Source organism: Saimiri boliviensis, chromosome 14 (genome assembly GCF_048565385.1).
Source record: "Saimiri boliviensis isolate mSaiBol1 chromosome 14, mSaiBol1.pri, whole genome shotgun sequence".
Classification (NCBI taxonomy): Eukaryota; Metazoa; Chordata; class Mammalia; order Primates; family Cebidae; genus Saimiri; species Saimiri boliviensis.
The window spans coordinates 68,056,205-68,080,186 of record NC_133462.1 but is presented as its reverse complement, the minus strand read 5'-3'; the positions used below and the strand labels follow the sequence as shown (position 1 = coordinate 68,080,186).

General features: G+C 34.8%; 1 protein-coding gene across 2 annotated transcripts in view; it reads left to right on the top strand.

The window, feature by feature from the left end:
* USH2A (usherin) overlaps positions 1-23,982 on the top strand; it is a 777,205-nt gene that overhangs the window by 43,068 nt on the left and 710,155 nt on the right. For both annotated transcript variants that reach the window (XM_003930351.4, XM_074385188.1), the window contains one exon: positions 7,294-7,426. In XM_003930351.4, the coding sequence (XP_003930400.3) occupies positions 7,294-7,426 (133 nt within the window). The remainder of the gene's footprint in view (positions 1-7,293; positions 7,427-23,982) is intronic.

Here is a 23,982-nt window from a genome sequence, read left to right as displayed (position 1 = left end):
CTTTAAGCAGTCTCTACAAGTAACAGGCTGAAACTCTCCCTATTCCGTAGGAATTCAATAAATCAGACTGTTGGCAGATTTCCCATCATGTATATGTGTAAATTAATAGCTATTTTTGCAGTAGAGAGAAGAGAGTAACTTAATTGTGTAGGAAGAAGAGACCATGAGAATTTCACATCCAGTCAGGATAGGACAAAACAAGTCTACTTGCATTCCTGTGTTACATATTTAGAGATGAATTAAATGGGGGCTTGCTTGGTGGAGGTTGTAATAAATGAAGAGCTTTAACAGAGATCGAGGAGAACAGCAAATCCAGAGAATCATACCTAGGGTGCAAATGTAATACACTTAGGCATTTTCTGTAGATCACTTCAAGGGCCTGGCATGTCTTGTCTGAGTTAATCAGAGAGGACAAAATGAAAGTGAGTGTATATGTTCATTGGAGGTGTGTGAATGTGTGGGATAGGGGAGAAATGGACAGAGGAAAGGTGTTGAAATAAAACATCAGGAGCTTATGGAAAATGCCAAACAGAAACAAAACCAAGAAAAAGTCTTTGAGGGGCATACCTGTTTATGAATTCATTTTTCCATAGCATCTTTAGCATAGTCAAAACAAATAAAATTCAAGCAGTTATTCAGTCAGTCAAACTAGTCACAGGCACACATACACATTCCAAAGACTACAGATATTTGTAGGCCACCCACCTGGTTAATTTCTGCCAAAGCAACTATCCCTGAATAATTACCTTAAGTCCTTACTCATATTGTTTGTATAAACATCACTCAATGGAGAATATTTAATAAACTGGAGTATTTATAATTATATAAAAATTCATGTCAGTAAACAAGGCCAGTCTGAAAAATATGTGACGAATAACAGTATGACACATTTTATATTAGAAAATGAAGCCTTTATTGCTTAGAGTTGTAACATCACATAGTCTATGCTGGTGGTTTTATTGTGGGGTATGAATTTGTCAGTCAATCAGTTAGTATTTATTAAGCTTCTGTCCAGCATGTAAAGCATCCTCATCAGATTTGCAAATGACATAAATCTTAGCGGGATGGTAAATGCACTGCATGACAGACATAGCATCCAAAAAAGATTTTGACAGCTCAGAGCAATGGGCTGAATCTAGCAAGTTGAAATATAACATAGATAAATATAAATGTCCGCCCTTGGATCCACAAAGCCAACTGTATATGTTTAGAATGGAGTAGATGTGATTTAACAGTGATACAAATAGAAAAAAAAAATCAGTGTTTTAGTTAATAGCTGAACTTAATTGATCAGTTTTAGCTGCATGATACCATTGCCAAAAATCTAGCCTACAATTTTAAATTGTATTAAGGTGACAATCCTGTACTAGTTTGACAGGTTAGACCACATTAGAGATTGTAGTATTTCTGGAGGCACATTTTAAGAAGAGAGACACTAAAAACTATGTCATATTTAGAACATCACAGAAACTAAACACATTTATCCTGAAGAAGACTTAGGAGAGGAATGACATCCTTCTTTACCTTTATGTAAGCTCTCACGTGGAAAAGGGATTAAGTTTGTTTGGTGTGGTCTCAATAGAGCTGGAACTTATGAACTGAAGTTATAAGGAGATACATTAGAATTCAATCATTTATAATAATTATATATAATATTAAAATCTGTTCAAAGAGAAAGGTGTTCCTAAAATCTGCAGAGGCAGAATACTAGAACAGTTTAGCCTGAGTATCCTCCTTTGTAATATGGGGACACCACCATTATGAAGCGGCGATCTGGGAAGGCAGTGGGATGACATAGGGAAAATGTGTAGCACAATACGGGGCAGGTAGTAAGTGGCTATAGCACGCAGGGGATGTTACCTTTCTTATTGTGGGAGGTGTTGACACCAATCCTGAATCATCACTGGGTAGAGGTACAGAAGAGATGCTAAATGGATGGATCTGACAAACTAAATGACTGTTACTTCAAAATCCTAACTGGCTATAATTAGCTGTTTAAACTGGCTCTGAAACCACCAGTCACCCTTCTGTAGCACCTTGAATATATTTTATATATTTTTTGATAGAGTTTCACTCTGTCACCGAGGATGGAGTGCAGTGGCACAATCTCAGCTCACTGCAACCTCCACCTCCTGGGTTCAAGCAATTCTCCTGCCTCAGCCTCCCGAGTAGCTGTAATTACCGGAAAGAACCACCATGCCTGGCTAATTTTTTTGTATTTTTAGTAGAGATGGAGTTTTGCCATGTTTACTAGACTGGTCTCAAATTTTGGACCTCAAGTGAACTGCCCACCTCAGCCTCCCAAAGCACTGGGATTACAGGTGTGAGCTACCATGCCGGGCCAAATTTTTGTTTATAATTCTTTATTCTCATTTTAAATTGTCTTTAAAATAGAGATAAAAGTAAACCTGCCTTAGGTTGCTGTAAAGGTTAAAAAGAATGAATATGCATAAATATTTTAGAGCAATGTTTGACATACTAGCTTTTTTTTTTTGAGATGGATCCTTACTCTGTCACCCAGGCTCTGGAGTGCAATGACATACATGGTCTCGGCTCACTGCAACCTCCGCCTCCTGGGTTCGAGCAATTCTACCACTTCAGCCTCCCAAGTAGCTGCGAATACAGGTGCATGCCACCTTGCCCAGATGATTTTTTTTTTTTTTTTTTTTTTTTTTTTTTTTTTTAGTAGAAATGAGGGTTTCATTATGTTGACCAGGCTGGTCTCAAACTCCTGACCTTGTGATCCACCCACCTCAGCCTCCCAAAGTGCTGGGATTACAGGCTTGAGCCACCGCACCTGGCCCATACTAGCTTTTTATTATTTGTTAACTACTTTTGTAATGCAAAAGTAGGTGGCAAGTGATTGTTGAATAGAGGACTTGAGATGCCTGTTTTGAAAAACACTAAACATTTAGATAAGTACCTATATAGAAATAGCTCAAACAAATCATTAGATTAAATAGCGTGTGATCATCAGACAATGAGGGAGATTTTACCAGTTGGATTGGAGGTTGGCTGTTGATGAAGGTTAGAAATACAACTGGGTGAGATGAGAGAGGAAAAAACTCAGAAGGCCTTAGGTTTAGGATGGTAAGCAATTGGATGGGATGTGTGGGGATTCCACGTGTTCTTAGGTAGGGGAATACAACATACATGTGAGATTTTAAAATAACTTAGATAGTTTTCAGGGTACATTGCCTTACTTTAGCTTAAAAATTATGGATGGAATAGTGGAATCTTTTTATGCAAATCATTCTTTCACTTAGAAATAGAAATTTCTATTTCAGGGCTATTTCTATTTCAGAAAGTCTAAGACTTTTCTCCTCCATAAAGTTTTCTCTTTCTGATTCATATCACAGTGGTTTTCTTTTTTGTTTGAATTTCTTAGCATTCAAAATGACGTTCCTTGTATTTGTATCATCCATCATGATCTTTTGAGGGTAAATTTAAATTTAAGATACGTTCTCAAATCGCTTCATGTTAATCTATTAGAAAGGTGTTATTCTGAATGCATAAAATGGTTTTGCTTCAAATGAGGTCCTCCAAATTAATAAAACTGCTCTTCTAAGCTTCTAAGTTGGTTCTGGGAAAGCAAGTCACACAGAGAAGATCCAAAAATATGTTACACACCACACATATTAACAAATTAAGACATAATTTCTCAAAGCAACTCCTTGGAAAAACTAACATCTCTTAACTGCATTAAGATTCAGTATTTAAGTTAGAAACAACCATCATTTATAGCGATTCAAACACAATCTAGTATATTAAAATTTATTCTGTTGTTATACATATGAGCTCCTTTAGAGAAAGGATCATAACTTACTCTTGTTGGTGTAGCTCAAAGGGTCACTATGGGTACTGAGTTGATGCTTTATGAATGCAATTTAAATTAGAAAGACACCGGCAATGGGAATATCATTTGTCCAGTAAGAAATTCAGCACATGTACTCTTGTCTATTTTCCAGACTGAGTCAGCAGTTTCTTTCAGTTTTGCTGGTTAGCAGGAGTAGAATGGTAGCAAAGTTCTGGCATTTCAGTGGAACCAGTGATTGTGGAAAATTAGTCTAGGTGGACTTGATTCTATTTTCCCCTTGGTGGCTACTGAGGTATTATGTAACTTTCTGGACTTTTGAATTACATACACTAATCAAGTATGAGAATGGGAGGATAGTGTCAAGAATTCTACGTTAAAATATCTAGTATGCTTTTGCACTCAAAGGGATGAGTACAGTCTATCACAAGGACACAAATGTGACCAAAAAGTGATTAAAGTATGAAATTTGAAGAGAACGAGGATTTGAGCATGACCTTCTCTATATCTTCTTTCCAAAGTGTGTTCAGATCTCTTCTGAGGGAGTTTAAAGACTTTTCTACAACTGCTACTGGTTTTGTCCATTCATTCATTCAAGACACACCAATAAACATGCACAAGCTCCTCTAATCCTCACAGGGCTAGAGAATGAGATAGGTGCGTAGTTTATTTTAGCAGTAGGCTTTCTTTTCACAAATCAGAAATTTCATTGTATGTATTCCCTTAAATAACTGGCAAGGGGACCATCAGAATGAGCTATTGCAAAAATCCACCTCAGTCTTTACAGCTTCAGGGTGATGGGGCCCCAGATCAGAATTGTAAAATAGTTTAGAGAGTCTTGGACCATAAAACATGGTACAGAAAACCAAAGAAGATTTAATCTTATGTATGGAAAGGTGGTTGGCAAGGGAGGGGGCAATGGAAGAGAGTGGCTTGGGATCATCATTAATCATTCTTTAAGTACCTACAAAGTGAAAATATCCTTCTGAAATTCACTGCAAGTGACACTGAATTCTTCTACTAAGCAAATATGTGATGAGTTGATAAAAAAGAAGGTCCTGAACTCTTGACAACAGATATAATACAGTGAATACAGAAAATCAAAAACATTCTTTCTATCTGACTCAAAATAAAGGTGCACTTAAACTTGTAAAAGACAACATTTTTATTTGAATGATATGACAGAACTGTCACAGGAGTGTTACCTGCTATAAAGAAAGCCTAAGAATTATTACCTTTATTAGACCAGTGACACTGAGCTTTAGCCATACATTTCTAACTTCTGTCCCTCTACAGAGACAATTTTCTTTTCTTAAATAAACTGTCATGCTAGTGTTAATATATTGTTGGCTCTCTCATGCTCTGAGAATACTGCTGATATAAAACATGTATATGTTAGATTGGTAATAGTATCTTTAGTGTAGCTGACTAGAACAAATGTGTTTCCCTCATGGCTGTGCTAATGTGATAAAGGAAAATTGGCTGTTCATCAGCTTTTGGCTGGGTAAAGACAGTAGAGATGGAACCACATTCTTTTTTATGCATTAATACCACCGAGAACTTTTCACTAGTTATATTTCATGTGCCTGCATGTTGTGCAAAGATGTTGTAAAACATGAGATAATGCTACAAATAACAAAGTAGAAAAGCCTGTATCTTTTATAATGATAACAGTCAAACACCAAATGACAGTAACAGGCTGTAAAAAATGGGATGCAAAAAGAAATGCAGCCCTACTATCCAGCAAAGCAGAATATATCCAGGCCCATGAGAACTTGGTATATGATTTTAGGTATATTAAAGCTTTGTTTTAAAATTAAATAAAATGCAACACTAGATCAATGGATTTAAGAAACAACATGGTTTAAATGACGGTAGGTTGGTCAGAATGGAGAAAACCCATATTGGGTAACTTTTTGAAAAATCAGTATTATCAGGTAATTATAATAACTTCCTGGTTTTTCATTTTGTTTTGTTTTTTGGGGGGACATGAAAAAGATTTTTAAGACAAGTTCACAATGATTTTAAGATGTCTGAGAATAAATTTTATCTTCATCAATTATTACAAGTCTTTTTTAACATAAAAGCATTAAAAGTATAACCAATATCATGCTCACAGAAAAACTGAGTGGGAAGTACAGAGATCTCCCATACGTGCTATACCCCTGCATACGCACAGCCTCCCTGTCTATTAAAGCCCTGCATCAGAGTGGTGGTATGCTTCTTACAATTATCAGACCTACATTGATACATCATCATCACTCAAAGTCCATAGTAGAATAACATGTTGAACAGTTTGATATCATTTTAATTAAAATGTTAGCATCCAACCTTTCCATTCCATGACCTTAAATCTCACTCTCTCCTCCCCTCTCTCAACCCCTCCTCTTTACGAGCTTTTTATTTGCCATTTCAGCTCCTTCACTAATTAGAGTACCAATGATTCTTTTTGCATTTAAGCTAAAAGCACTTGAACAAAAGGACTATTTTCAGAGATAAAGTTGATATCAGAACAGCTGATTAATTTACTTAGAAGTACATGCAATTAAAAGTTTTGTGCAGGTATTATCTATGGGTATTTTGCATAAAAGTTTGATTGAATTGACTATTCTGGGCTCCTGTCACATAAATAAAAATTTGATAGCTTTTTATTATGTAATCCCAGAGTTAGCAAACTATGACCTGTGGGTCAAATCAGCTGGCCATCTGTTTTTATAAATAAAGTTTTATTTTGACACAGCCATGCTCATTTGTTTACATATTGTCTGTGGAAACTTTTGCATTATGGCATCAGAGTTGAGCAGAGTTGGGCAGCAACCATTTGGCCCACAGAACCAAATCATTTGACTTGCAGAGAAAAAATATTATCTGGCTATTGACAGAAAAAAAAATTGCTAATCCTTAATATATGCAGTTATTTGGCTAATTGCTTGGTTGATCATTCTAGAATATGATTGGCAAATTTTTGTTACCTGCATTGGGAAAGTATATCTGAAAATCACCAACTGATACCAATACCTACGACAGTAAATTTGAGAAATACTTGATCCTAGTAACTTGAGTTATATCCACATGCAATACTTTGTTGGTATATCTAGTTTTAATTGTTTCTCCCCATTGTACTCATTTTGCTTTATTTCAAATATACCCATAACAAATTTAATTTGTGTTTAAAGAAGTAACATATCCTCAAAAACCTTGCAGAAGCATGGCAATCAGAGTTGTTGCATGTATGGGACAAACTATTACGCATACTTGTGAACAACTGGGAGATACCATCATAGCACAAAGTGACACTATGTAGGTTTATATCTAGATAAACACATGGAGTTATCATTGAGCTATTAAAATAATGTTTTCAGTCTTCCCAACTGAACAAAGTAGAGCAGGAAGGTTACTTAAGAAATACTGCTGAAATGTGGTTATTATAAAATAAAAGTTTATGCACTTAAAATAATAATGGTAGTAATTTCTTACAGGTGCATCAGACAAAAATCAGCTTCTTTATCAATGGCTTGGAGAAGGATCATACACCTTTCGATGCAAGAACTCTAAGTGGTTCCATTACGGATTTTGCATCTGGTACTGTGCAAATAGGACAGAGTTTAAATGGTAAGATTCTGACTTCAGAATGTTATTTATTTCATCCAATTACATTGTTCTTAAAAATGCATCCAACAAATAATATTTTTAAATATCTATGTGTATTCATCTTCTAGGGCTGCTAAACAAATTACCACCAACTGGGTGGCAGATTGATAAAAGTAAAATTTAATTTTTCACAGTTTGGAAGCTGGAGGTCAGAAATTAAGGGCTCAGTGGTGTGAGTTCCTTCTGGAGGCGCTAAGGGAGAATCCATTCCATGTTTCTCTTTGTGGTGGCTGCTGGCAGTCTGTAGTGTTGCTTTACTCACAGCTTTCTAACCAACCTTTGCCTCCTTCTCTGAATCTTTTCCCCTTTACCTCCATTATAAGGACACTTGTCATAGAATTTAGGGCCCACTCACAACCAGGAGGATCTTACCCTAAGATCCTTAACTTAATCACACGTGCAAAGACCCTTTCTCCAAATTAAGGTCACAGTCACAGATTCCAAGACGATAATATATCTTTTGGGGTCTTCTATTTGACTTACTACATTTGGGAAGCTTTCAAATTGAAATTTCTTTATTGTGATTAGTTTTTAAGTCATTTCAATGTGTAATAAACTATATTTCCTCTCTTTCTTTTTCAAGGGGTTTGCATTTTAATGTAGAACATTTTTAAAGTAGGACTACATAGTAGTAGATGGAAGTTGAGAAATAGTATTAACATGTAATTAACTGGACTAATATTTACATTTCCCACATTAAAAAGGGGCCATATCATTTAAGAAAATACCATATACTATATATTATATAAAACCAGAAGTTGAAATAAGCAATTATCTTAAAATATCTAGTACAATGGCCTTTAAAATGCCTACATTTTAAAATAAAACATTATTTTATATTATTGTATAATATATGCTTATTATAAAAAAAACTTTAAACAATATGGAACTCTGTGAAATAGAAAGTATTTTCCATATTTCTATCTTCAGAGATAGATACAGTTTAACTTTTTTATACTCCTCCAGATTTTTAGTACATTTTTAGCTAGAGATATAGTTATAAATATATTTTTCCAAAAATAAAATTACAATACATATGCTTTCTCTGAGTCTTCTAAAAATAAATACTTCTCCTTCAAATGCTATAAACAACATTTCATGTCAATATACCTTCTCATTTAGATGTATGTTCTCATTTAAAATGGCTGTCTTGTGTGCAATTATATAGGTGTAATCCATATTTCTTAAACAAGCTCCTATAATGAACATTTAGGTTTTTTCTAATGTTTCAATATAATTAGCATTAGCAATATTTTATGTATAGAAAATATATAAAAACATTTTATATATCTACATATATTTATATATCTGTCTATATCTACATTTCTATTTATATATATCAACAGTCTATCCATCATACACAGGCATATACATACATACATACGTATTTGAGCAGTTACCTGATTGCACAGTTCCTTAATACCCTATACATTGGTTTCAACCTGCCTGAGTTCATATCCCATTTCCTCACTTACTAGCTATATGTTCTGGCAAGATATTTTAAAGTTGCTAAAGGGTGGTCACCCCAACTTTAGAATGATGATGATGATAATATTGATATCCCATAGGGCCAACGTAAAGATCAAATGAAGCAATGTCATTACTGTGTTTCAAGCCCCTGGCATGTAGTAGATACTCAAATTTATTTGTTAAATAAATAAAGTGCTAAGCACTATGGCTGTATATAAACTATATTTTCTCTCTCTTGGGCATGGGGTTGGATTTTAATGTACAGCATTGTTAAAGTAGGACTATACAGTACTAGATGAAAACTGAGAAATAATATTAACCTACAATTAACTGGACTATGTGGTTTATATTTTCCCAGGCTAAAAATTGGCCATATAGTTTAAGAAGATAACATATATACTATATATTGAGAAAAAAGAATATTTACTAAACTATATTAGTAAATAATACTATTATTAATGTTGTTATAATTATTTCCATAAAATAAATCCATAGAAGTTGAATGGCTTGGTTGAAGCATATGGTCATTTTATATTTTAATACATATTACAGAGATTGCTCTAATGCATAACAACAGGCTACCTCCAGAAAGGTTGTGAAAATTTATAACCTCATTAAAATATATAGCCAAGTACTTGTTTCCTTAAACACTAACTAACCTTACAAATTATCCATTTTTTTTCACCCTTGCCATTCTAAGTGAAAAGTATTGTTGAATGCTGTCTTAGAATTATTTGACCATTAATGAATTTGAGTAGCTTTTCACATATGTCTTGATCATTTGCATTTTATTTGTGAATTCTTTATTCATACAATGTGTCCGTATTTATACTCTGTAATTCCTTATTTATAAAAGCTCATTTATGTTTAGAATATTATGTTGCATAAGTTTTCTTCAGCTTTTAGGTGGCTTATGAACTTTGTGGTCTAGACATTTTAAAGTAATATTTTAAGATTACTATATTTTCAAAACAAAGCATGTATGCAAGTTAGTGCATAAATATTAAAGGTATAGCTTGATGAGTTTTTAATATTTATATCCACCTGTGTAATTCTCATTTAGAAAAAGTTGTAGAACATTTCCAGAATCTCAGAGTCCCCTAATGAACATCCACTCTAAAAGTAAAAACAGAATAGCTTCAATGTAGACCTCTATAACCATAAACTGACGTTGCCTATTCCTGAACTATCAAACAAATAAAATAATGAAGGAGGTACTCTTTTGTGTTCTTTTTGCTTAGCACTATGCCAATGAGACTTTTCCATAGTGTATGTGGCCTTAGTATATCTTCAGCTTTAGGAAATACTTCTGAATAGTTTTCTAAGTGGATGTCCCAAGAAGCAGTATTTGAGGATTCCAAGTGTTCCACATCCTTACCAACTCTTAGTATTGCCAGGTGTTACCATTCTTTGCTATTCTGGTGGTCAGTTAGTGCATTTCCTGATCATTAGTGATTCTGAGATCTTTTCATGTGCTTATTTGCCAAGTGAATATGTTTGTTTGTGAATCCTTTTGCCAATTTTTAATTAGACAGTTTGTATTTTTCTTGATAATTTATAGGAGGTCTTCAATATTTTTAATATGAGTTCTTTGATGAATACAGGATAGCAAATATGGTCTTGTGGGCTAGGGCTTATAGTCACATTCTCTTGATGATATTTGTTGATAAGCAGAGCTTCTTTGTTTTAATACTTTTTATGTTCTGTTTAGACTATTTTTGCAAACTCTGATATCATACAGATATTCTCCTACACTTTATTCAGGAAGCTTTATTATTTTACTTTTCAAATATTGTTCTGTGTTCTATCTAGAATAGATTTTTGGAGGTTATGTAAGGTAGGGATCAAAATTTGTTTCCCACCCGAATGCATGATAAACGTGAAAAACCTTGCCTCTTTAAACAAATCATTGTTTCTACCATTCTGCAGTGGTAACTTTGTCATCAGTTATTTGTATACATGGATCAATTATCTGTATATGTGAAGATGGGTTTGTTTCTGAACTTTCTATTTTGCCCCGATGATCTGTCTGTCTGTCTAGACTTCGGTCAAAATATTTAATTACTGTATTAACTTTATTATTTAGTTTTAATTACTGTATTAATACACATGTCTTAATATCTAGCAGTTCTTCAACTTTTTTATTTTTATTTTAAGATTGCCTTGGCTATTATATATGACTTTTAGAAACAGTTTTTCAATTTTCATAAAAAATTCTGCTGAGATTTAAATTACTAAGTCATATTTGGGAGAACAGGCATCGAAACAATATCGAGTTTCCAACCCATAAATGTAATATATTCCTTAATTTCTCCCAGCAACGTTTTTAGTTTTCTGTAGAGAGGTCTCACTCATATTTCTTGGATTTGTTCATATATATTCATTGGTTTTCTTTTTCAATAGACTGTATTTTATAGAACAATTTTAGAGTCACAGAAAACTTGAGTGGAAAGTGTAGAGAATTCCAGTATGATCTCTGCTCCTGCACATGCACAGCCTCCTCCATTGTCCCTATCCCTCACCAGGGCAGCTTATGGTATATTTGTTACAATTGATGAAGTTACGTTGACATATCCTTATCACCCACAGTCCATAGTTTGCACTAGAGATCTCTCTTGGTGTTGTACAATGGCACGTATCCACTACTCCAGTATCCTGCAGAGAGTAGTTTCACTCCCTAAGAATCTTGTGTTCCTCATATTCATCCTTTTCTCTATCCTAAACGTTGGCAATCACTGATATTTTCACTGTCTCTGTATTTTCACCTTTTACAGAATATCATATAATTGGAATAAAAATGTATCCTTTTCAGATTGGCTTCTTTCCCTGAATAATATGCATGTAACATTTCTCCATGTCTTTTCATGGCTTGGTGGTTCATTTCTTCTTAGTACTAAATAATATTCCATGGTTAGATATAGCATAGTTGATTTGTTCATTCACCTACTGAAGGACATCTTGCTTGCTTCCAAGTTTTGGCAATTATGAGTAAAGTTGCTATAAACATCAGTGTGTAGGATTTTGTGTGAACATAAGTTTTCGACTTATAAATACCAAAGAGCGCAATTACTGGATCATATGGTAAGATAAGTTTAGTTTTGTAAGAAACTGTAAAATTGTCTTCCAAAGTGACTATATCATTTTACATTCCCATCAGCAATGAAAGAGTTCCTGTTGCCCCACATCCTTACCAGCTTTTGGTGTTGTCAGTGTTCTCGCTTTTTGGCCCGTTGGTTATTTTGCATGCAATTATATTTAGTACTGTTTTTGAACTTCATTTTCTAATTTTGTTAATATTACATAAATACTGACCTATGTTCAATGAGCTTGCCAAACTCATTATTAATTCTAATTGGTACACAATCCTATCATTTGCACATATCAGGAACTTTCCTATTTTTGAATGTTTGTAATAAATGTGTGAAATGAACATGGCATAAATAACTCCTATCGATATTTATATCTGATGCACTTATTAATTCTGAAATAATATAAAATTTTAGTTTTGTTTTTCTCCATGACCTGAGTTATTAGACCAATGTGTAGTTTTAAAAAAGAAGGAATATATTTTTGATATTCAAAACACTGTGGTTAAATTGCCAAGCTCTAGATTAAATATAACCTAGGTCTGCTTCTTTGATCAAAATATTTACTCCCTTGAAGTATGGTTTCTAATCTATTAAATGGTGTTTTAATATGCAATTCACAGAAATCTTACAAGAATTATGTGAGATGATGTCTATTGAGAGCATATTGCTTATTGTATAGTAAATGTGCAATAAGCGGTAACTATTTTTACACTCTTTGAACTATTTTTACACTCTTTGAACATCTATTTTCTTATTGTGAAACAATAAGATAGGGATAACACTATCTTTCCATATGATTGTTGTATCAATCAAAAGAGAAAATATGTAAAAACTCTATTACTTTAATTTGTGTATGCTCTTAGATAAGCTAAACGTGAAGAAGCAATATTTTTAAGGAACCTATATATTTAGAAACTTGGTTTGAGTAATTAGTATACTGAATAATTTTATAAAATACTCTGCATGCAGAATTTAAAAATAACACATTAAGTCTTGTGAGCCTTATTTCAATATTTAATCCCCATTAGTACTTCTAAAAGTGTTTTATTGCACCAAATGTTGCTCAAAGTATTTGATAGTGCCATAAATTAGTCCATGATACACTGCAGGGTTAAAATGGCTTGCTTCTATTCTACTTCAGTATACTAAATGTTAAATTAATTCTTCAAAAGGACAGTGCAAACTGAAGATGATAATTATTTTTAAACTTTGTAGAAATAAATTTTACTCCTGATTAGAAAGCATGTAATTAGAAACTGGTTTATTTCAAATATTAGTTTTTCTTATAATTTTCTCCTTTACATTCTGGGCATCTGAGAGCTACAGAAGGAAAAGGATATTTTAAATAGTTTTTATCTTTATTCTATCAATTTATATGTACAGTCATACCTACTGTATCTTTTCCCTAATTAGAGATGGCATGTAGACTGGCTCATTACTTCTGCCTAATGAGCCAGGCTCCGTGCCACCTCTCTAATCAGAAAAGAGATAGGTACAGAATGTTCCTATGGACTTATTATAAATCATTTTCTTTCTCTCGCTTGCTCCTTTTTTTTTAATAAAAAAATTAAGTCACTCTCCTCCATACTTTTGTCCATATCCAAGATGGCTTCATTCAAAAGAGGTAATTGTGCAAGCGATTACTGGGCTGAATTAAAGGTGCTGTCATGCAGTGCCAAGCCCGCTGTCTGCTTTGGAACAGACACCACCTCAAACACAAGCACATCAAATGAAGGCTGTAGCAGACCAAGATGGATCTTTTCTGTCTTTCTCTGATTAGGTTTGACTTGGTTCTCTGTTTCTGCACCCAGAAAGTAACAACTTTCCACATGAGTGTTGGCTACTACAGAGTTGTTTCTTTGAGTCTTATCTCTACCATAACACTCTAGAAAAATGTGTTGCCAGTGACACTCTGTTACTGCAGGATTTGTCTTTGCCTTCCCTGAAAAATTCATCTGTGGGCTAAATACATGCTTTTTACTGAATCCTTATCTGTCCCTATTAATGGTATAATCTGATTTGATCAGACTGATTTTTATATATACACAAATAGAAACACCTTAGACCATCCATATCAACTGAAGTGTGTTGGTTCCTTTTCAGAACATTTTCCTTCAGTTGCAGATTTATTTTAATGCTTCCAGTGGGGCATAAAACCTAGAGCACTTGTGTTAGCAGATACATAGTTATGAGGAGTCACCAATGTCATTGTGGTGATGAACTATACTAGCTCTCCAAATTTTGGATTTAAAATTACAGAACTATGTGAATCAAAACTTTTTTTTTTTTTTTGAGACGGAGTTTCGCTCTTGTTACCCAGGCTGGAGTGCAATGGCGCAATCTCGGCTCACCGCAACCTCCGCCTCCTGGGTTCAGGCAATTCTCCTGCCTCAGCCTCCTGAGTAGCTGGGATTACAGGCACGTGCCACCATGACCAGCTAATTTTTTGTATTTTTAGTAGAGACGGGGTTTCACCATGTTAACCAGGATGGTCTCGATCTCTTGACCTCATGATCCACCCACCTCGGCCTCTCAAAGTGCTGGGATTACAGGCGTGAGTCACCGCGCCAGGCCGAATCAAAACTTTTGAGAGCTATTTCTGAACTCATTTATCAACAAGGTTCTGGTTGCTGATTAAAGGTGAGAATTTCTACATTATACATTCAAATGTGAATGGCACTTTCTTAAGAAGATCATCGGTCGTGAAGGAATCAATAAATATTTGTTGAGTATATGTTAAAGTGAATATGCAGGGAAGAAAAGGATCATCATCTGAAGCTGACACCTACTTGCCTTCCTTTCTGTATTTTCAATGTTGTATGTCTTAAGCCATGAGCTTGTACTTGATTCTAAGTTTGGAATGTTACTTCTAATTTCTACCGATTTCCCTTAGGTTCACATTTCTAACCTCTGCTGTATATACAAATTCCATTTTAATAGCTGAAACCATGCTCATTTTTTTCAGAGATAATTATTTTTTGGAATTAGATAAAAAGAAAAGAAATTTAAAAGTATTGAAATTCACTAAGAGAATGGAATGGAAGAAGAGTATAGGAATACAGTATATAGATGTAGAGGAGTTTACTTTAAGTTAATTTCAGAACATTGCGGACAAGATATCTAACAATATTATCAGATGAGTTCTTTTATATACTTAGAAAGATGTTAATATAGCTCTCACAACCATACTCGGTAAAAACTGCTGATGAATTAAAATTTGAATGCAAAATATGCTATCATAAGATAGTAAAGGAAAATGAAGGCAAGTGCTTCTATAATTCTAGCATTTTAAGGACTTTCGTTATCACAATACCATGTCCAGAGACACTAAAGGAAAATATTGAAATTTCTGACTAATAAACTGAGAATTTAAAATTCAAACAATGCTGATCATTTTGTACTTGATAGTTTGGTAAAAACTAAAAAAGATATGATACCATTTTTGGAAAGATTTTGGGGTAACCGGGCAAACTACCAAAAGTAAAACGTGAAAGTTGCTTAATCCAAGATTTCTACTTCTAGGACATTATCTTGAAGATATAATTAGACGAAGGCTTAAATACATACTCAAAATGTTCATTGTAGAATTATTTAAAGTAACAACTGGAATCAGTTAAAACCCTTAAAAAGGAATTGATTTAATAAATTATAATTCATGCCTACTCTACATCAAGAGGAATGAAATATGTCCCTTTCTATGTACATGGCAATGAGCTCATGATGTATTACACGAAACAAACAAGATTGTATAGTACAACGTTCTATAAATTTAATGTATATGTTATAAACATACATATACCTATTATTTAAAGATGTGGAAGGAAATATGCCGAAACATTCTTTAGTTTAATGTTAATCTCTATAAGTGGAATCGTAAATAATTGTCTTTTAAATTTCTATTTTTATTGATTACAATTATTTTCAGTAAAATATTTTCAGTAAATTAAAAATATTTTCTAATTTTGGACAAAATAATATATGGAAGTATTTTCAGAATAGATTGGTTCTATGAATGCAACAAGTTCAGCCAGAGAGGCCTAATTTGTATAGTATAGAGGGCGGTCTTGAAAATGTTATTTAAACTCTATACTTGTCACATGAATTCAGGAAACAAGCATTCATTGAATATTTAACTCATTGTACATACAAATTATTATTACTATAATAATTAGTGCCTGAAAAGCAAAGCATGAGATTTAGAATCAGACAGATTTGGGTTTGAATACTAGTTCTGCTTCTTAACAGCCAAGTGACTTTGGCTAAGAATTTAACTTCTCAATCCAATTTCCTAATATGTTTTCTCATTTATAAAATGTGTTTTATATACATACTTTTCAGGGTGATCATAAAGCTTATAAATAATAGATGTTTGATTCATGTTAGGTATTCAATACAATTTCACTGTCATAAATATTGCTAATTTAGATATTGTTTATGTTTATTGACTGTGATACTTAAGAATTTAAAAATAATGCCAATGACTGTATTTAACATTTTTTGGCTGAAAATTAAATTTTACATGGTGGATATTTTAAAATACCGTGTTTTATCTATGTAAACCCCACAAAATAATTACTCTCTCTCATTTTAAAGATCAGCCCTTTCTGGCATTCTAGATTGTTTCCTGTTTATCCTGAGTACCACCTAATGTTATGTCTTCTTAACCTGAAGAACCTCCTTTTTCATTGCTTGTAGGTCAGTCTGCTGAAGCAAATTCTCTCAGCTTTTGTAAAAATGTCTTTACTTTTGCAGGATATTTTTATTTGATAGAGAATTCTACATTGATTACTGTTACTTCTTTTAAAATTTTAAAAGAAGTTTTGTTTCATTGCCTTCTTGCCTTCATTGTTTCTGGTGAGATATCAGCTACCATTTATATAAATGTTTTCTTGTATACTATATGTTGTTTGTTTGTTTTTGAGACAGAGTCTTGCTCTGTTAACCCAGGCTGGAGTGCAGTGGTGCAATCTTGGCTCACTGCAGCCTCCACCTCCTGAGTTCAAGTGACTCTCATGCTTCAGCCTTCCAAATAGCTGAGATTACAGGTGTTTGCCATCACATCCAGCTAATTTTTATGTTTTTAGTAGAGACGATGTTTCACCATGTTGGCCAATCTGGTCTCAAACTCCTGAGCTCAGATAATCCACCCTCCACGGCTGTGATTACAAGTGTGAGCCACCATGCCTGGCCTATATTTTGTTTTCCACTTGATGCTGTTAAGATTTTCTTTTTATTTTTCATGTTACCAGTTTGACTATGATATGCCTAGGCATGATATATTTGTTCTGCTTGAGGTTTGCTTGGATTCTTGAACCTATAAATTAGTGTTTTCATTACATTTAGAAGTTCTTGATAGTTATGTCTTCAAAATTTCCTCCCCACCGTTGCTTTTTTTGTTTGTTTGTTTCATTTCTTCTATAATAAGACTCTAGTTAGATTTATGTCACAGCACTAGATAGTGTCCCATAGATATTGGGTACACTTTTGTTTGTTCCTTTGTTTTCATTGTCCCCACTCTTTTTTGTATTTCAGTTTGGATACTTTCTATTTGACCTGATTTAATTGATCATTTTCTCTTTTGTGTCTAAGCTACAGCTAAGCCCACCTAGAAAACTGTTGATTTCTACATTATATTTTTCATTTCCAGTATTTTCATTTGGTTATGTTTTGTAGACTTCATCTCTTGGCTCTAATTCAGCCATCTATACACAATTATTATTTACTATCACCACTAGATCTTACAGCATTTATATTACAGGTATTTTCAAATCCCTATTTGGTAATTCCAACATCTGGGCCATGTCTGTGTCTCCTTCTATTGACTCTTTCTTCTTTTTACAAAGGCCACATTGTATTGATTTCTCATGTGTCTTAACTGTTTTTATTGTATAATAAACACTTTGCATAAAAGAATGAGAGAGATGGAAGTAAATTATATTTTTTTGTGCTTTTCCCTTTACAAAGAGGAGCACTGCTGGATCTGTCATTTGAATTGGGGTGGGCAGTAGGAAAGAAACAATATCGAACTGATTTGAAGTTGATGTGTATGTGGTCTTCATTACAGTTTTAATGCTATTTAGTTCACTACTGGTTTCAGATATCTGTGGGCAGAATTAAAAATAGTTACAGACATATGTGGGGTGGGGCCTCCATAGACTTCTAACCTGTCATTCTGGCCTCTGTATGGCTGCTTCCTCATTAATCCTTCTGTGCCTGATTCCTCTACTTCTCTCCTCTCAGCTAAGTATGGGAGCAGTCCTGGGTCTTATCCAATGAGTTAAATGTTCAATGACTGTGTTTCCTATGAAAGGCTCATTAACTATCTATAATTTAATTTGTTGAGTTTTTTGTGTGCCCTCTACATTTTGATGGGTTAAATAATAATTCCTTCAGGACTTATGTGGCTTGTTTTGGTTGTTAGATTGATAGCAAAGTGATGGTCCCTTGCGACTTTTTACATTTAAAGCAGAAGTTGAAATTGAACTATTATAACCACATCTAATTTATACCCCTTTTTTTTCCTTTGGTGCAATTCTATCTATACTTCATTCTACAACCATCTAGATTATTTCAGCTATGGCTGGTCTCTGACTCTCTGAACAACAACAAAAAAAAGGTATATAATGCTTGGTCCAAAAGATTATTTTGGTAGAAATAATTTAAACTGGCATTGATGTTTTAATTACCTCCTCTGATTTTTCATTGAGATTTTCAGCTTTTGTGGGCCCTAATTTTATCTCTGACTTTTAACTTTTATATGTGTTTCTTCAGTTTGCCTGAAATCTGTTTACTGCTAATATTTAAAGCTGAAACATATTTTTTGTTATAAATCTAGCAATTGGATCTTGTTTCACAAATGATCATGTGGCATCATTTAATCTCAGTGCCCCCAGCAAATCTGTTTGTTCACTTTGTATAGCACATGCATTTCTTGTGTTTCCTTTTCTGTCAGATACATAATCATATTTATCAGTGTATACCCTGAGTCTATCAATTCCTCAACCTTCCTGGGATCTTCACATGATTTAACAACTTTCCACTATCTCTCACTTTTTAATGTGGTCTGTTCCCTCCTTACTCAACTTATGTTTCATGGTCAGTTATTATAACCACTTGTTTTCATGGAGCTAGACTTCCCTGCCTTTTTCTTCGCTTCTAGTATCATCTCGGAAATACCACAGCATAGGTTAAATATACCCAAGCACGATGACTCTTCCCACCTTAAACTCATGACCATGAACTTTCTATGTGTCTTGATGCTACCATGTAATCATTCCCTATTTCCCTCTTTCATTCACTTTTCTGTCTCATGCCAACTACTTACACTTTTTCCGTTCTCCTTATCTGGATTCTCAGTGATATTACCTCCAACTTTACTATAAAAATTAACAGCAGAATAAAATAGCTTCTATAGATTTCCACTGCTATATTTATCCACCACTAGCATACAGTCTATTGATAGATCTGACCAAGAATATTCTTGTCATATTTCCCCCAATTTACTCCTGTATTGTAAAATTTTCTTGTATTAATGGAACATTTTCAAGGGAATAAAGACATGTTGTTGTTTTTCAATTAAAAAATTATTCTTGACCCTCCTCTACTTCCACTAGCCATTGTTTTATTTATTTGCTCCACCTTTTAGCAAAACTTCACCAAAGTATATTCAACCATAGGAGCTGTTAATTCCTCTTTTCAAATTCCACCATGTACATTCAGGCCTTAGCTCACCACGGCACTTAAGCTACGCTTGTCAAATCTCTACTGACCTTCACATTATAAATCTAATAATCTCAAGTCTTTATCTTTTTGACCTATCAACATCATTTAATGGAGTTGATCACTCCTTCCTCCTTGGTATATGTTCTTCACTTGGCATCTAACACTCCATCATCTCTGAGTTTCTAGTTGCTGCATTTCAGTTCAATCTATGGGTTCCTCTTCATCTGACATCCTAGTGTTGGAACTCCAGGCCTTAAGACTTAGCTCTGCTCCCATGTCTACACTTACTCTCTTGAAGATCACCTCCAGTCTTACAGCTTTTAATGTCATCTAAGTGACTTGACCTCCAAATATAAATCTACCCCTCAGACCTCTTTCCTAAACTTGATACTACTCCGTTGCATGCATCAAACTACCCAAAGTCTCCATTTGAATATTTAATTTACATTTCAAAATTAAACCTACTTTTTTCAAGATGGAACTGATTTTCTTAAGACCTCTCATTTTGATCCATACACTGCTTCTTCCATGGTCTTCCTCATCTCAAGTGAAGGCAATTTCATCTTTCCACTAAGACAGAGAAAAATATTTGAAGTCATTCTTGTCAGTTCTCTTTATCTCATATTCAGCATTTTTTGTTTTGCAAAATCTTGTTTGTGTTACCATCAAAATATATCCAGATTTTGAACCCTTTTTAGCACTTCCACTAGAATCATCCCAGTCCAAGTCATGGTTGCTGCTTTGCCGACATTGCTGCTTTGCCCACATTACTGCCTCGTCCTTTAACTACTTCCATCCTGGTACTCCACTTTATTTTCAACACAGCAGAGTTGTTCTGTTAAATATCAGTCAAGCATCTTTACTTCTCTGCTCAAAATGCTCTATTGTGTCCCCACTTTACCAGAGTGAAAACCACCATTCTTACTATGACCTCTAAGACCTAATTAAGCTGACTGCAGTTACTTCTCTGGCTTTATTTCTTACGTTTGTTTATTTTGTTCTTTTTGTTTTACACAAATCAGCCTTCTTGCTGACTTTTGACTATGTGAGATGCACTTTTGTCTTAGGGCCTTAATACCATTGGCTATTCTTTCAGCCTGGATTTTTTTTACCTCCTGATATCCAGGAGGCTGACTCCCTTGCCTGATTAGGTCTGCACAATACCACTTCCTTAAAGACACCTTCCTTGTCACCCTATTGACATCAGCAAACACCAGCTCCCAACTTCGGGTCTCATTATATTGTTCTATTCTTTTCCATAGCACTTATCATCTTTAATGTATTATAGGATTTGCTTGTTTTTGTTGAATAAATCTGTTTTCCCCTCTAGAATATAAGAGAGCAAATTTTTTTTATTTGCATTCCTCACTGATATATCCCAGGAGCCAGAAGATTGCCTGTCACCTGGTAGCTTCTCAATACATATTTGCCAAGTAAATGAATGGATGGGCAGCTTCCATGCAGTATTAAGCCTGTGGGTGTGCAGAATGCAAGAGTTGAGGCTTGGGAGCCTCTGCCTAGATTTCAGAGAATGTACAGAAATGCCTGGGTGTCCAGACAGTAGCCTGCTGCAGGGACAGAGCCCTCATGGCCCTAGAATCTCTATTAGGGCAGTGCCAAGGGGAAATGTGGTGGTGGAGTCCCCACAGAGCTCCCTCTGGGGGATTGCCTTGTAGAATTGTGTGAAAAGGGCCACCATACTCCAGAACACAGAATAATAGAGCCATTGGCAGCTTTTATCCTCAGCAAGGAAAAATTGCTGGCACTCAGTGCCAGCCTGTAAGAGCAGCCTCTGGAGTTGAGCCCTGCAAAGCCATAGGGGCAGAGCTGCCCAAGGCCTTGGGAGTTCGCCCCTCCCACCAGTGTGCCCTGAATGTGAGACATGAAGTCAAAGGAGATTAGTTTGGAGTCAGTAAAATTTGATGACTGCCCCTTTGGATTTTAGACTTGCATGAGGGCTGTAGCCTCTTTCTTTTGGCTGATTTATCCCCTTTGGAATGGAAATATTTATCCAATGCTTGGACCCGAATTATACTTTGGAAGGAAACAACTTGGTTTTCATTTTACAGGCTCTCAGGTAGAAAGGAATTGCCTTATCTCAGATGAGACTTTGGACTCTTGAGATAATGCTAGAATGATTTAACACTTTGGGATACTGTTAGGAAGGGAATTGTATTGTGCAGGATGCAAAGGACATGAGATTTGGAAGGGGTCAGAGGCAGAATGACATGGTTTGGATCTGTGTCCCCATGTGTGTTCAATTGTAATCCCCAGTGGTGGAGGTGGTGCCTGGTGGGAGATGATTGGATCCTGGAGGTGGATTTCTCATGAATGGTTTAGTGCCGTCCTCTTGTGCTGTCCTCATCATAGTGAATGAGTTCTCACAATAACTTGTCATTTAAAAGTGTGTGGTACCTCTTCCCACATTGCCGCTGCTTTTCAAATTTGATGTAACTGCTTCTCCTTCATCTCTGCCATAACTGTGAGTTTGCTGAGGCCTCTCCAGAAGCTAAGCAGATGTTGGCACCATCCTTCCTTGAAAACCTGCAGAACCATGAGTCAACTAAACCTCTTTTCTTTATAAATTACTCAGTCTTAGGTATTTCTTTATAGCAATGCAAGAATAGACTGATACATTATCCTTTGCCACTGATGTCTAAAAATCTTTTTTTTTTTAAAGTAAAAGCAAGTTTATTAAGATAGTAAATAACAAAGAATGGGTACTTCATAGGGCAGAGCAGCTCTGAGGGCTGCTGACTGACCATTATTATGGTTGTTTCTTGATTATATGTTAAACAAGGGGTGGATTATTTATGAGTTTTCCCCCAAAGGGGTGGGCAATTCCCAGAAATGAGAATTCACCCCCTTTTAGACCATGTAGGGTAACTCCCTGATGTTGCCATGAAATTTATAAACTGTCATGGTGCTGATAGGAGTATCGCAGTGAGAACAACCACAGGTCACTCTTATTGCCATCTTGGTTTTGGTGGATTTTAGCTGGCTTCTTTACTGCAGTCTGTTTTATCAGCAAGGTCTTTATGACCTGTGTCTTGTGCCAACCTCCTATCTCATCCTGCAAATTTAGAATGCCTTAACCTTTTCAGAATGCAGCCCAGTAGGCCTCAGCCATTTTATTTTTTATTTATTTTTTATTTTTTGCCAAACCCCTATTCAAGATGGAGTTGCTCTTGTTCAAACACCTTTGACATTTCCCCCTGCCCTTTAGAAGAAAGCTCTTAAGATTAAGGGTTGTAGAGGGATGAAGATCCATCTTCTCCAACTACTTCTCACTAAATGGGGGTAATAATATTTCTGCTTAACAATTAGGGTCTCTTGTCTTTGGGGTAGAGAGAAACTCAACCAGAAAGCATTGGTGTGTCAGGGCCCATTTGGAACACTTGAGTTCTGACAAAAGATAGTATCTGGAAGATTAATAAGTATTTAAGAAAACATTTAGTAAGCCTATCCTACACAAAGAGTACAACAGCAATATATTCCACAACAGTAAAGCAAAATAAGTAAAATTATCACAAATAAACTAAATTAGAAGGCTTTCCATGGACTAGACAACTGAATAGTCAGAGATCACTTGTTGGTTCACAGAAATAAGCAGACTCTGTCTAAACTGTAGAAAAAAATTTAAAACAACTAGTGAGACTAGAATCTAATAACAAGTGCACCATAGTTTTTGAAACATTCTTTTCTCTTTCCAGTCTCCCACTTTTACTAGAGACAAATTATAATAGAACTGATTTGTGTGTGAAAGTGAGCTTTAGTCTTACACTTTGCCTGGTTACTTGTATAAAATGCAGCAAGAATAATTATTTTTCACATAGCATTTTAAAATTGGCTCTGTTGGAACTTTGCTCCATAAAAAGGAATCTCAGATAAGACCTTTTTAAAGCTTAGCCCAGCCATGGGTTTGTACCATCAAATACCTATGAGTCGGGTAAATTCCTTTACTCTTGAGGTCCAAAGATAACTTGGAGCTCCTCGGTCTGTCAGAAAATGACATTCTTTACTTATCATAGGTCAGGAACCCTGTACAGGGTGGTTTAGACATAGAATGAGAAAAACCCCAAGTGGTTTTTATTGGCTTTATAAGTCAAGTTTGATTCCTTAAAGGAAAACTCACCATTGTAATCAAAGTCTTGGCAAAATAACCAGTTTTTCCAATTGTGTCCTGTTACAAAATAAAACTGATTCTTATTGCATGTATGCAAATATCTATTGCCA